The sequence below is a fragment of the Chenopodium quinoa genome, unplaced genomic scaffold (assembly GCF_001683475.1).
Source record: "Chenopodium quinoa cultivar QQ74 unplaced genomic scaffold, ASM168347v1, whole genome shotgun sequence".
NCBI classification, from domain to species: domain Eukaryota; kingdom Viridiplantae; phylum Streptophyta; class Magnoliopsida; order Caryophyllales; family Amaranthaceae; genus Chenopodium; species Chenopodium quinoa.
This window is the reverse complement of record NW_018742204.1, coordinates 3498488-3512457: the sequence shown is the minus strand read 5'-3', so window position 1 is coordinate 3512457 and position 13970 is coordinate 3498488. Positions and strand designations below refer to the sequence as shown.

The 13970-nt window shown below is 34.7% G+C and overlaps 1 protein-coding gene across 3 annotated transcripts; it reads left to right on the top strand.

The window, feature by feature from the left end:
- The first annotated feature begins 2483 nt into the window (after nucleotides 1-2483).
- On the top strand, nucleotides 2484-13535 carry LOC110701825 (putative hydrolase C777.06c). 3 transcript variants are annotated; one of them, XM_021879523.1, is made up of 11 exons: nucleotides 2484-2811; nucleotides 4813-4948; nucleotides 5447-5574; nucleotides 6585-6732; nucleotides 6818-6923; nucleotides 8468-8526; nucleotides 12048-12083; nucleotides 12168-12277; nucleotides 12569-12630; nucleotides 12722-12776; nucleotides 13068-13535. In XM_021879523.1, the coding sequence occupies exons 1-8, from the start codon at nucleotides 2633-2635 to the stop codon at nucleotides 12228-12230; spliced, it is 855 nt and encodes a 284-aa protein (XP_021735215.1). In that variant the 5' UTR covers nucleotides 2484-2632; the 3' UTR covers nucleotides 12231-12277; nucleotides 12569-12630; nucleotides 12722-12776; nucleotides 13068-13535. The 3 variants fall into 3 exon arrangements, with proteins under 3 accessions (XP_021735215.1, XP_021735157.1, XP_021735290.1); XM_021879465.1 differs by having other exon boundaries at nucleotides 13063-13535; XM_021879598.1 differs by lacking the exon at nucleotides 8468-8526 and having other exon boundaries at nucleotides 2485-2811; nucleotides 13063-13535.
- Nucleotides 13536-13970: the final 435 nt, after the last annotated feature.

The window sequence follows — 13970 nt, the reverse complement described above, 5'->3', positions numbered from 1 at the left end:
TGAAATCAACCTCTGGGTTAAAGGTTGGATTAGGATCCACCTCTTCATCAGACCCTTGGAGACTCCTTAACTCTTCAGAGTCATACTGTACCTCCTCTACATCACCTTCATTCACAGCTTCCTCCCTTATCACTGGTTCAACACTGTTCTGATTAGATTCCTCTTCTAACTTATCCTCTCCTCCAACCCCAAAATCAACTTCCAAATTTGAGAACTCAGATTCATCAGACCACTCACCCTCCCCACTCCAATCTTCACCATCAACTCCAAGTTCAATCACTTTCTTTGAACTTCTCTTTCTATCAATCTTACCAGTACCCTCTTTCCTACTTTTGTTAACCTTTGAAGCTACACTCTTCTCTGACTTCCCCTTATTTGCAAGTGTTTTCTTTCTTGGGGTGGGTTTTGGCAGAGGTGAAGAGCTGCTAGGGTTATGATAAGGTACAGAAGAAGAAGTAGGGAAAGGATTTGGTTCTGGGATTGTTTTTTGTGGAGATTGAGGCAAACAAGGGTATGAGCTTTGTGAGGATAACACTGGGCCTTTTTGTATCTGGGAAACATGCCTATCAAACTTAGCTTGGGTAATCAGAACTGCTAACCCATCATCATCATCATTTTCATGATCTAATTTCTCTTTGTTAGGAGATAACCTCATGCTCCACCTAACAGGGTGAACCTCTTTTTTAATGGGCTTCAGTTTTTCCTTTTTGTTATTACATGGTAACAAAGTAGAAGTTGAGGGTGGACTGGGTTCAATTTTGTGTTCTGGTTTAGGTGTTATAGAAGGTACAAAGCTTGGGTTCTTTGTCCTTGGACCTAGGCCATGTTGTAAAGGCTGGACAGGGTTTGATTTCTTAATTAAGGCCCAAACTATAACTCTATCATTCAGATCCCTACTGTTGACCAAGTTAATAATGTCATCAAATGTCTCCACCTCCCTCCTTTCATTTGTCAAGTTTCTCCCATGTAATTTGTACCACACACTAAAATGTTGGGGTACCCTACTACACACTATATCATATGCATATATCACCCACTTCCTCAAATTCCCAACATTCAGTTCCTTCAACCAACAACTCAACCTCATAAACATCCCTCCCCCTACATACTCAGTCTTACCCTTGCTGTATTGAAATTTCCCCCAACCTAGATATTCATATCAACATAGGGTGGAAGCTCCCTACAATAGTGAAAATAGCAATTTTTCAATATCAATAGCAACATGCACAATTATCTAAGCTCAACACATATTCAGTCAAACCAAACCAAACCAAACCAAACCAACATGCACAGAAAAAAAAGGGCAAAGCAACCAACCCACAAATGCACATTTATCAGAGCTCAACAACATCCTAAATTACAACAATTAGTTTGTTGTTAATTAATTAAATGTGATAAAGCGTTACATTTGTTTAATTGTACAACCAATTTTGTCAATTAAAAAATTAGGGTTCCAAATTCGAGTATTAAAATATTTAGGGTTTTCACATTTTTTCCTTTTTTAATTAAAAAGGACAGAAATTTATGGTAAAACCACCAATGTACCTTGAAGATCTTCCCTTTGCTGCAGTCAATTGAGTATTTACTGAGCTTTCCCCTTTGTCCATTTCTGTAGATTCACCCAGTTACTTCAGCATACCCAAAAAAGTAAAAAGATGAGTTGGAAGAGAGAGAGAGAGAAGGCAATGACAAAGATGGTAGGGCTGAGAATTTCAGAAAAAGGGGCAAAGATGATAGGAGATTATTCGCTGCTTAGGTCAGAATGGTTGAACTTCAATTGAAGAGAGTAAAAGAAGAGAGTGAGTGATAATGAGGGAGATTTAAGAGGAGAGAGAAAAGGTAGTTGGGGGGAATTAATTTGGGTGGGAAACGTTAATTGGTGGGCCCCAATAACGTGTAAATTGGACGGAAAACGTTATTGGGTAGTGCACCAAAACGTTTTCCATCTTGCGGGTAGTTGTAACAATAAAAAAATGGGTAGTTGTTCAAAAAACACCCTATCATCCGGATAGTTCTGGACAAATTTTCCTAAAATATTATATTTCTTTCCTCTCATGGTCCCCACCCAAACCCATATTACTTTTTTTTATTATATCTTTCCTCTTACATTTATTACTTTTTAATAAACAATTAACCCCACTATCTTTCTTTTACAATTTTTTAATACTCCAACTACCCCAATTACCTCTTATTTTATTTAAATCAATTACATTATTTTAAATTATGTGCCGGTCAAACTGTAACACTTAAAAAACACGGAAAGAGTAAATGATATTTGATTAATATTATTCTTTCAATTACCTTTACATTTTTCAATTTTTTATTCTTCTACATACCTCACTATTTTATATTTTATTATTTTATCCAATTTTTGCTAAAATTTCGCGCATGAAAAATAGAGCAATAATTAAAAAACGAAGGAAGTAACATCATGCAGTAGGCCGTAGCATCAAAGTGCGGTAAGCATATAGGGAGTACCAAAGTCGAAAACCGTTGGTTACGCTTACGCATACACCAGAAACATCCACCACCCCTCCTCTCCTATTTTTTCCAGTCTTCCATTACATCAGCAAACCAACAACAACAACAACAACTCTGTTTTCTCACGCATTTTCTCTCTCTTCCTACAACAATGGAGAATGGCGTAGTAACCGCCGATCAATCATCGTCTTCTTCAGCGGTGATATTCATGGGAACAGGTTGTTCAAGTGCTGTACCAAATGCAATGTGCTTGATCCAACCTTCTGATCCTCCTTGCACCGTTTGTTCTCAGTCTTTGCTCATTCCTCCCGATCAAAACCCTAATTATCGGTACATTTCTCGTTTTTCTTGCTCAATTTTGTATTGCTCTTTCAATTTTGCTTGATTCTTAGTCTTTCCTTTTGCGTTTTTTAGTTGATAGATCTGCGTTAGTTTGTTGTATTTTGTTTGAATTATACTATTTTAATTGTGGTAGTGATTTAATTGAAGTTGGGATTTTACGCCATTGTTAGATCACTGTTAATTTATGTATACTGGAGTTTGATCTCACTGTGATATGGAATTATGGAGTGTTATAGTATTTACATAATGTGCATGATTAGTTAGGGACGTTGATAATTTGATATTCAACAGTTGAATGTGGAATCGTCTTGGATAGAGATTTAATCACATATTTTGTACTATATTACTTGTTCAAAACTTTTACGGTCCATTGATAGGAGTTAATAAATGGTGGTAGTGATTTTATTTACAAAGTACTTGTATATGTTTTTGTGAAGGAGTTCTTCCTGAAATAACTCTTTCCTAAATTTTCATTACAATTGATTATTGTTTTAAAGGTGGTGGTAATAGAAATATTAGAAAAACCTTTATTTGGGGATGGAGTTTCCTAACCATAACATTACCGTAACTAAGATATATGATCACTTACCAAACGGATTATCCAGGCATTTCAGAATATAAGTTTTTTTGTAATGATAACATAATTTTCTCGGGGCATTGATGCTAGGAGCCTAGGAATAGTGAAGGTCATAATATATCTTGTTTTACTAATAGCCAACATTTACATTGAAATTATTGCTTTAGTACAAGCTGAGTTGAATTTATAACTTAGGTTTAAGTGATATTTGTGTTGTATGTTTCCATCAACTTCTGAATCTAGAGAAATTTATACCTTCCTATTATATGTAATAATGTGGCAACTAATGACATATTAACAGGTGATAGTTTACTGGTAAGATGGATTGAGTGATTGACTAGATACATGACAATGATGGCCCCTAGTGCAAGAGTATCAGTTTAGTCTTCTTTGGAACTAAGAGCTATAGCTTTTTCTTTTTCAATAATCATGTGGTTGTTGAGGATATATTTTCTCAAGAAGTTATATAATTGGGCAATTAGAGGATTTAGAGCTTATTATAATTCATGGTGGTGGGTTGAGACCATGGTAATAGAAACTTAGTGCTAGGGAAGCGTAGCATTAGTGGATCACTTGTCGTTATAATGTGATGTCTTAGGGACTACTTACTATTTTTATCTCTCATTGATGGTAATTATTTGTCAGTTGGAACTTGGAAGAGAGATGGATAGAGTGACTTTGGAAGTTTTTGTAGTTAGGTGAGTAAAGAATTAGTTACGGGTGTTCTTTTCCTGCAGGTTAAAAAGTAGAGGAAAGTAATGGGATCAGCAGGCATTAGTCTGTTGTCTATCTTTGTTAACTCAATCGATTAAAATAGATGTTTTAGCTGTGGAAATTGTCATAAGATTATGAGTATGGAAATGCATGATTTCTGATGTGCATTTTAATTCGATGGAATTTGCTGGATTCGCAATGTTCTTGTTCTTTCCTTTGACAAAGATATGTAAAATAAAAGACTTATACGTAGGAATAGGGTAGAGGGAAGTGTACTAGCTCATGCCTTGTTCGTTTACTTTAAACAGCTGCAAAGATTTAAATCCTTCAGACTTAATGATTTCTCCACTGCTACTAGCTATAAGAATTAAAGATAAGTGGCATTCTTCACCTCCTTGCTCTTCTGGACCTCATTTATCATTCCTTTTCTGATTTTTATCCATATCACTGAAGTTGCCATTAACATTTTGTCATGTCTTTTTCTCTCCATAAACTGTAAGTGTAAGAAATGAAAGCTTATTCTTTATCTTTGCTGCATGGCTGGACTTCTCGTTATTGTAAGAAATTGGCAATAAATTATCACGAGTATAACGTTATCTTCTTGGTATTACACCCTTGGATTCATTTTTGAATATTTAAGTAATCGCTAAGGTATATTTAAGGCATGATATTTAATTTTACTTATATCCAATTTCCAGGGGCAATACATCTCTCCTTATTGACTATTGTCAGAACGATGGTGAGCATAGTTATATCCTGATTGATATTGGCAAAACATTCCGAGAGGCAGTTCTTCGGTGGTTCACCTTCCACAAAATTCCACGGGTTGATTCTGTGAGTTTTTACTCTTGAATCTTGAAATCATTGATATGCTTACTATTAAATATATGAACCTTGTTCAGAATTCTTAAACTTTCAAAAGAAGTCTTTTTCTTGTTACCTTGGGTGTCTCTATATCTTGTCTTTTTTTGTTTTATTCTTCCATTGTTATTTAATTTGTTTGGTTTTTTGGGAATGAATGGGAGCTTTCTGGTTAAGACGTGGCTAAGATTTTGATGGATTTTTTTATGCTGTAGAAAAAAAGAGGAACAGAAATTACATCTGATGGAAACCTGCAAAGGTTGATTGCATGTTTAATAAATTGCATCAAATAGAGCTATAAAAATTTGAGCTTATACACTGATTCAGTAGTTTGTTTCCAGCACTATTCACTAACAAATTACTCTAGAAATATTTGGAGTTACATTCAACCTTATAACTGCCAGGAATTATAATTTAATGTCATTATCCAATTTGCTGAAATCTAAGAAGTCAGTATTGGATCAACTGCAGATAATTCTGACGCATGAGCATGCCGATGCAATTCTTGGTCTGGATGACATACGAGCTGTGCAGCCATTTAGTCCCACAAATGATATTAGCCCGACTCCAATTTACCTCACCCAGGATTCTATGAATAGGTATGGAGCTTTCTTAAGTGCCACGATGAATATTCTAATGAATCTATTCACTTCCAAAGCTGTAGCTGTCTATGCCTTTTCTATTTTGGTATTCTCCCCTACTCCAATTTAATCTCTTGGTTGCATTAGGGCTTTCTATCTAGATTTGTGGCCTAGATAGTAAGACTACTCTCAAAAGGTGCTTCTGCTCTACATTTCTGATTTTTGATTGTGGAATTTTTCTATAATACATGAGGCGGGATGTTATTTTGCCATCATTATTCCCTTTCTTTTTTTTTTAAGAATGCCATCATTCTCTTCATTAGAACGGAACTGCTACCTATCAGCTTCGACTTTCTGGTTTTTGTTAATCGAGTTACTGATATAAAGTTGCACTGGATACTCAATACACTTTAAGGGTGCCTTGGAAGTATATATGCAAACTCAATTGTCTTGCATGTGAAAGAAGGTTAGGTCTGGGAAGCTAGATTGGAGTTTTTTTTTTTTTCTCTGCTTGCTTTGGTTGACCTTTGGGTGACTTCCTGTAACTATGTACTCCTTTCTTTTTTCATAATTAGAGTCACACAAATTATTAAGGGACGAAGACAACTTGACAAGTACACATGAATATGGAAAGCAGCACTTCTTTCTCATGCCAAGAATTCTTCTAAATCTGAACCTTAACCCTCATTATAATTTTTTTATTGTTCAGTTAATTTTGGATGTGTTCAATCCTGTTTTTAATGCCATCCACTATGTCAATGTTGTTACTACTTGGGGTATCAAGTTATAATGGTGATTGCTTAACTTATGTATGTAAAGTTAGATCCTTTAGATTTTTTATTGTTTATTTTATTATTTATTTTATTATTATACTGTAATTGTACTGTCTTGTATACTCATCATACCAAACTGAGATTTTTTCTTGTTATCTTGACATTTGACAGATGCAATGCTTAGTCAGATTGAATCAAATTCTAATACCTTGCTGCTCAGCTGATAATCACCTTTTTGGTTGTTTCCTGTGACAGTGTGGCTGTAAAATTCCCTTACCTGGTTCAGAAAAAACTCAAAGAAGGCCAGGAGATAAGACGAGTTTCTCAGCTTGACTGGAATATAATTGAGAGCGATCATGAGAAACCTTTTTTTGCATCGGGCCTGCAATTTGCCCCTTTACCTGTAACTTGCTTCAATCAATCTCTTCTCCTTTATGCATTTAACTACTAGTACTACTACTTTCTACTGATTATTTCAATTGATATAGGTGATGCATGGTGAAGATTATGTTTCATTAGGATTTCGTTTTGGTCAGAAGTGCGAAGTAGCTTACATATCGGATGTCTCACGTTTCATCCCAAGCACAGAGGCTCGTGAGTACTCTTTTGCCCTTTGATATAAATGCATCAATACACCTGATAGAGTATATAAACCAATCCTTGTTTCAACCATTAGCTTAAGTTTTTGGTTGTATACTTGTATTGGTCGTTTAACATGGTATCTAAGCCAATGTAACACAAAGGTCACGAGTTCAAATCTCATCCACCCCCTCTTTTCAAAGTGGAATGTTAAGCGTTGGGTATAAAGGGGCCAATGTTGCATCCACACTTCAATCCCAATGGGCTCTCATGTGAGGGGGCGTGATAGAGTATGTAAACCAATCCTGGGCTTCAACCATTAGCGTAAGCTATTTGTTGAATTAGTCCTTAAATAACACTTCACAACGACATATATAATCTTTCATTTCTTTATCTGAACTGAGGAAATATGTTTGTAATGACAGTTAACACTTAGATTCATTGAACTTTTGTCATCTCTTTCTTGCCCACTTTTAACAGCTGTCGTGAGATAACACTGCAGACCCTATGAAAGTGAATTTATACATTGGTTTTTGAATAAGCTAATATGAAGAGTGTTTGAAAGCTGAAACAGCCCACTTACTTTTGAGTTTTGACAAACCTGAATGCCAACTTGTAAAGGATGGATTGTGCTGAATTGGACCATGAATAATTTAGTGTCTGTTTGGTTTTGCTAAAGCCACTACTTGCATTAATCTGTAAGTTGATTTAATGGAAATTGTGATTAAACTATGGTTAACTTTTATTTTAAAAGCGTAGAGCATGACATGATTTCTGAGGCACAGTATATGTATTACTAAATTTATTTAATTCTGAAAACAAGAGGTTTGATTCTGAAAACAAGAGGTAATCCTTAGTTACTTTGGTCCATTTATATGTAAAACCTCTCTATTCCTTGTTAATTTCTGCATCTTGTACTCTGGAGTCACTTGTGTTATTCCCTAAAGAAATGTCTTAATCAATACTGTATGGCATATTGATTGTGTACGTGTCTTTATGATTAGTAGTAAGAGGACAAAATATATGTACCAATAAATTGGCTCTTCTTGATATTCTCTGTAGCACTATGTGCACGCATTGAAATTAACGACTTAATTTCAGATACATCGCAACTGTAGTCTAGACTCATAATTTAAATAAAATTGTACTGTGTGAACAGGAACCAAAGAAGGGACGTTATAATATGAAGTATAATGTATAGTTAGTGGGGTTATATAATTTCTAGTGGGATATTGAAACTATAAACAGTTAATTCAAGTGGGGTTAATGAGAGAAACTAATCTGTAAGAAGGGCTAGAGGGAGGAAGTAATAACAACATATTAGTGGCTCCTTATGTGGTACTCCGTACTAAAGAAGGAAGTGTTGTTATTAATGAAAAAAACAAATGAAAATGGGTTTTGCAATTAATCAGAAATGAAAGGTGTACTTTATTCCCAAGCATGAGGTTTCTATGGTTCTCTTTGAATACCTGTTTTTGTCATGCATCACAATTTGTGTGGATTTGCTTGACCAGTATGGATTGTTTGGATTTTAAAATTGAAACTTGTTCATTTGGCAGTTATTTCAAAAAGTGGTGGTGGTCAGTTGGACCTTCTTATCTTGGATACCCTTTACAAGGTTAGCATGAATCAAATTTGTTTGGAATTTCATTACTAGCTGTGATGGAGATGCTTTATAGATAGCTGTGGGCAAGAGTCTGATTACCAAAGTTGAACGAGCATATATTAAATGATTTTCTTTTTGAATATTGCCATATTTTTATTGAGCAATAGCGGATCATGCAATACTGAAATGCATGTATATGAATTGTGTTACTTCATCCCTCCCTAATTATATATCGCACTTGCCAAGATTCCTTAAATGGATGTCCCAAAAAAGAGTTACTCTTTTTCCTTTAAAAATGAAAAATTTCTCATTGCGTTCCCAGACTTTTTCTTTCTTGCCATACTCAAGTGTGAAATTTGAAACAAGTTACTTCTTGTAAATTATCATTTACTTACTAAAGAGGTAAGATAAATGAGTAACTCAAACCCACCCCCCCCCCCCCCCCCCCCCCCCCCCCCCCCCCCCCCGTGCCCCCGGGACCACCACAGAGGTGACCCAACTGGGCAAAAAATAGCAAACGACTTGGAACAACTTGAAACTATTTATTGAAATAGCAAAATGGTTTTGGGCAATTCAAATGTATTCATAAGTGTGTGGAATGGAAATTAGGTGGGACTGCAAAATGGCCGCAGGAAAGGGCTGGATAAAATTTTGGAGCACTACTGAAACCCGACAAAGAAGCCTCATATATTCAAGGACCACCCACTAACAACGTCACAAACAGTGCAACACATGTCAGCCTGAAATTTTAGTATAATTAGACTACCAAAACATGGCTAGATTGAAATCTAAGCAGAACTGGATTCAAGTTGAAATTCTTGAAAAATCTAAAATAAGGGTAAGGCTATGGATGAAAACTTTCCTATATGAAGATAGTAGTTAAAAGATAAAATTAACGCAAAGGGAACAAAGCTACTTTGTTTATGAAGTATAGAAAATCTGAAGTAATCTGGACAAGTATATTAATGGCTAGTTAGGTGTGAAAGTGGAAGGAGATGCAAGGTAAGGGCACCATTGAGATCTTTCATGAGTTTGCTACTCTTTTATCATGTATCTCGATTCTGGAGACCTTTCTACCTCTTAGCATTCTGTTGCAGTTTGTACATTTTTTGGTGTGATGAAAAAGATATAAGTTTCTCCTTTTATATGTTTTGACAAAGGAATAGTTTGGTGGAGCTTTTTGCGTCTTAGTAGTTCATGATATATTTTGAACATGTATAGTGATCTCTGATTTTCTTGAGCATAAGATCACTTCTTGCTTTTGCTTTGCTGTCCTATCCATTATTTCTGCTTTATTATCAACTGTAAGAATAATTAGAAGAGCATAACTCGACCTAAGCTATTTCAAGCCACTATTTGTGAATGAAATGGCATTTCTCTATGATTTTAACCTTTTTTCTTTACTCTATTCACGCTCTTATATCTGATCAATCAATTGATCTGGACAGCATTGAAATTTTTTGATGATTCTATTCTTATTGTACTTTTTGCAGTCTTTCAGCCTTTTAGGTCATGCCATGACCAAAAACTTATGTTATTGTAAAAATTATGAAATTACAATTCCATACAATTATTTTCTGAAAATAACATAATCATTTGTAGATTATTTTTTTTTTCTTTTTTCAAATAGTGTCAACTTTGAAATCTGAAGATGAGCAAAGAAAGCAGCCCCCTTTTTTTTTTTTTTTTTTTTTTTTTTTTGTGTGTGTGTGTGTGTGTGTATGTGTGTTGGGGGGGGGGTGTTACAGAAATTTTTGTTTTTTTTTTTCCTCAGAACATGCTGGTTAGTGTTATGAACCTGAAGAAATGGGGAAATAGTGTCACGAATAAGTGTATTACTTGTGCAGAGTGGGACCTGAGTTTGACAGGACTTTTGTTCTCAATGCCAGTCTTTTCTCCCCTTCATAAGGCATTATATGACCCGTTTGGTAGGTGCTAAGGTAGTATATAACACAATGAATTTGAACGTAATTTTGTAAATAACTTTTTTGTGTCCAATAATAATGGAACTTTGTCTTTAAAGTAGTTTAAACGCAAATGTTTGTTTTTCTTTGTAAATATTCATTGTCAATCTGTACCACCTCTAAAGTCACAATGGAAATTTATGAGAGTGATATTTGGGGTGGACAACCTTTACCATGGTCATTGACATTGCTTTTCTATTAAATTTACATATACAAACTATCATTACAACCAGTTTATACCACCTGCCAACGTACCACTAGTCGAAGGAATTAAATTAGCTGTGATCTAGCATCTTCTTTTTGTTTTTTACCTCCGGTTCGTATTATATGCAACTTTTGGTGTATTATTTGCGGGTATAAATAATTCCAAAGTTGCATATAATATGAACCGGAGAACACTGACCCGGGGAAGAGGGGGGTGGGGGGTTGAAATGTTTACAGTGTTTATATGGTCCAAATAGCAAATCTGATCATTATCAGGCTCTAGTTTTGAATCATATTATAACATAATTGATACCCAAGTGCAAGTAAATGAGAGAAACAAGGTTTTTCATGGCTGGAACTTTCTGGTGCTGGTGCTTGTTTGATGTGTATCAAGAGAAGACACAGGTCCTACCATGATTCTTCCAGATCACATGAGCTCCAATCCAGTCATGTACTAACTCAAGCCTGGGTTTGGTCAGCTTAGAGGGCCTTACCTAGTTTAAAGATGAATAAATAGTTCAAAATATGTAAGTGGAAACTGAGATGACAAAAGTACTCTCCAGATGGTCTAGGACTCTGCTGGTAAACACATAATCTGTAGTTTTCTCATGGTTTTACAGCATGATACAAGATTGTGGGAAACATGTTCTGAAGTCTCATGCCAGACCACTGATTATGATAATAAAATTCTTCTGTTTATTTTAGCTGACAGTCTGACACGTTGTGACTTTGGCACTATTCTCACATTCTCCTTTGACCTTTTATGTTTTATACTCCCTTTGTCCCCAAATGATCTACCCTTATTCTAATTGATGAACCCATTTCTTTTTTTACCATTTATGGGTATCATGAAATTACTCTTTTACCCTCATTTTTTTCGTCTTCATTAGGTGATCTTTCTAAATTACCCTTTATTTTGCAAAATTATTTGTGCAAAAGTTAGCTTTCCCATGTGAATTTAACTTTTTTTCCTCTCTCTACTTTTTTGCTTTCCTGTGTGGATTTAGCTTTCCCATGTACTTCTATTACTTCCTCTTTCCCTTTCTTAATTCCTGTGAAATATGAGAAAAGGGTAGATCATTTGGGAATGGAGGGAGTATATGATAAGAAATATAGTTATGTGGGGTCTTGTTAGATTCTCCTCGATTTATAATTTCAAAATGTCAAGTTTCTATGATATTTGATGAACAATAATTAAATTATAATTGTTGAATTTGTGTATTGGCAAGCATGATTAAACAAATATGTTAGCTAAAAACAAATAGAGGAAGTCATTATATACACCTTTATCACTGTATCATAAAGGTAAACTTTAGAAGTGTATACATGTATCTGACTCAACTGTTTTCCAACTTTGATTTGCAGAAGGGGTCTCATAATACTCACTTTTTCTTCCCTCAGGTAATCTACCAGTGGAATCCAACACTATGTTATGTGATCTTGGTTTTGTGCTATGTGATTTGACTAAAGTTGCCTTGATTTTAGACTCTTGATGCAGTGAAGAGAATCTGTCCAAAGCGTGCTCTGTTGATTGGAATGACCCATTAATTTGATCACCATACTGATAATGCCTATCTTGCTGAATGGTCAGAAAGGTAGTGGACTGCTATTCTCTACTGTTCAAGTTCTCAACTGGGATACTATTTAGATAAAATGGTTGCAACTTCCATTTTTAGGAATTTCATTCTTTTATAAGGCCATTGTATGAGCAAAACCATTCATATTTTTTTGCACTGAGATCTATTGTGGATGTCTTATATTCCTTTTTCCTAAATTAATATGCATTCTGTTTTGGAATCTGTTTTTGTTTACTGGTACATATTGTTGAATTTGTTTTTGACAAATTCTTAGGACTATATTAATTTGATTTCATCACTCTTATTCAGCGAGGGAATTCAGGTTCAACTAGCTCATGATGGTCTAAGAATCCCTATAGATCTTTGACAAGGTGAGATCTATAAGCAAGCCCCATACTCTCATGGTGAATCTTAATCAACAAACACCATCTAACTGGTTGTTTCTTGATAATATATGTGCAGGATGTTATATTTCTAAAGGAGTACTGAAAGTTTAGCTGTTTGGTTGACAATGAAGGTATTGGTTTTCTTCTTGACAAAGTTCTACCTCTCATAAACTAAATAAGTTGTCATTTTTGCATGCAAAAAAATTCTCCTTGCCCCCTCTATAAGTTGTTACTTCTTATGTCCAACCAAAAAGTTTATGCACCCCTCATAAATTTCACATTGCATATGAATGGCAACTTCATGAAGTACAACCCTTCTGATGTGCAACATCATGGAAAATTGGAAAGGCAATTTTTGTGCATGCTATCAAATTACTTCCAATTTTTAAAGCAGTGTTGTAACTGGTATTGTTGCAGAACAGGTACAAACTATACTCGCTTCTTATCTTCTTCAGTGGGCGAGTAGACATTCCGTTAATACAGGTTATAGATTTGGCTTTTCTACCAATCACATCAAGGCTTGAACTCAAGTTGACATATTGAATACATTGTGCTTTTGGAGATCGACTCAAGTTTTTGATGGTGGTATTAACTGATTCCTTTTCCCCTGACCATTCGATTCAAGAGAGAATCAAAAGCTTCTGGGCTTGTGCGCTAGTCATGTATACATAATGTTGCCCAAAGATTGTGGGCTTAAGTATAACTATATTCAAGTTTTTCCCATTTGTTGATGTGATAACTTCTAGCAGGATAATACAACTGCAAATCACATGCTTTTCATAAAATCAACTCATATAGTCATATGAGTCCAAAAAAATAAAAGGTTAAATTGCTGGTCTATGAGGTTATACTTGTATACTCACTAAATAAACTTCATTATTTTGTTCGCAGTTCTTGCTCAAATCTATCTTTTCTTTTATAAATCACAATATGAACAAGGAGGGTTTTTTTTTTTTTTTTTTTTTTTTTTTTTTTTTTTTTTTTTTTTAAATAAAGAAAAATATGAATTAACAAATTTATTTACAAAAAAGTTTATAAATCTATCTGTACTCTAGATTCACAACAGCTTAGAATTTAGAAGAGATCAGGCGATGATTGAATTTAAACTTGTAAAAAAGTTTGTAAAGAGTATTATTTTCCAAGTTTAATCTATCTCGTTATTGTGTGCAATAGTAAATAAAAAGTTTAATTGGGTTTTAAATCGACAGGTAAAGCTCAGCACAAATAAGGAACGACGAAGGTGAAGTTCATACTTTTATTGAAATCCGCAAGTCATTCAGTAATGATATTCTATTTACCTAGAGGTACCAAGTGTAGAGTTAGAT

What these genes read in the sequence shown, in the direction of transcription:
- LOC110701825 (XM_021879523.1), top strand. Translation starts at nt 2,633, where the DNA reads ATGGAGAATGGCGTAGTAACCGCCGATCAATCATCGTCTTCTTCAGCG. An exon ending in GATCAAAACCCTAATTATCG is followed by an intron (nt 2,812 to 4,812) that starts GTACATTTCTCG and finishes TCCAATTTCCAG; the next exon opens with GGGCAATACATCTCTCCTTA. An exon ending in TCTTGGATACCCTTTACAAG is followed by an intron (nt 8,527 to 12,047) that starts GTTAGCATGAAT and finishes TTTGATTTGCAG; the next exon opens with AAGGGGTCTCATAATACTCA.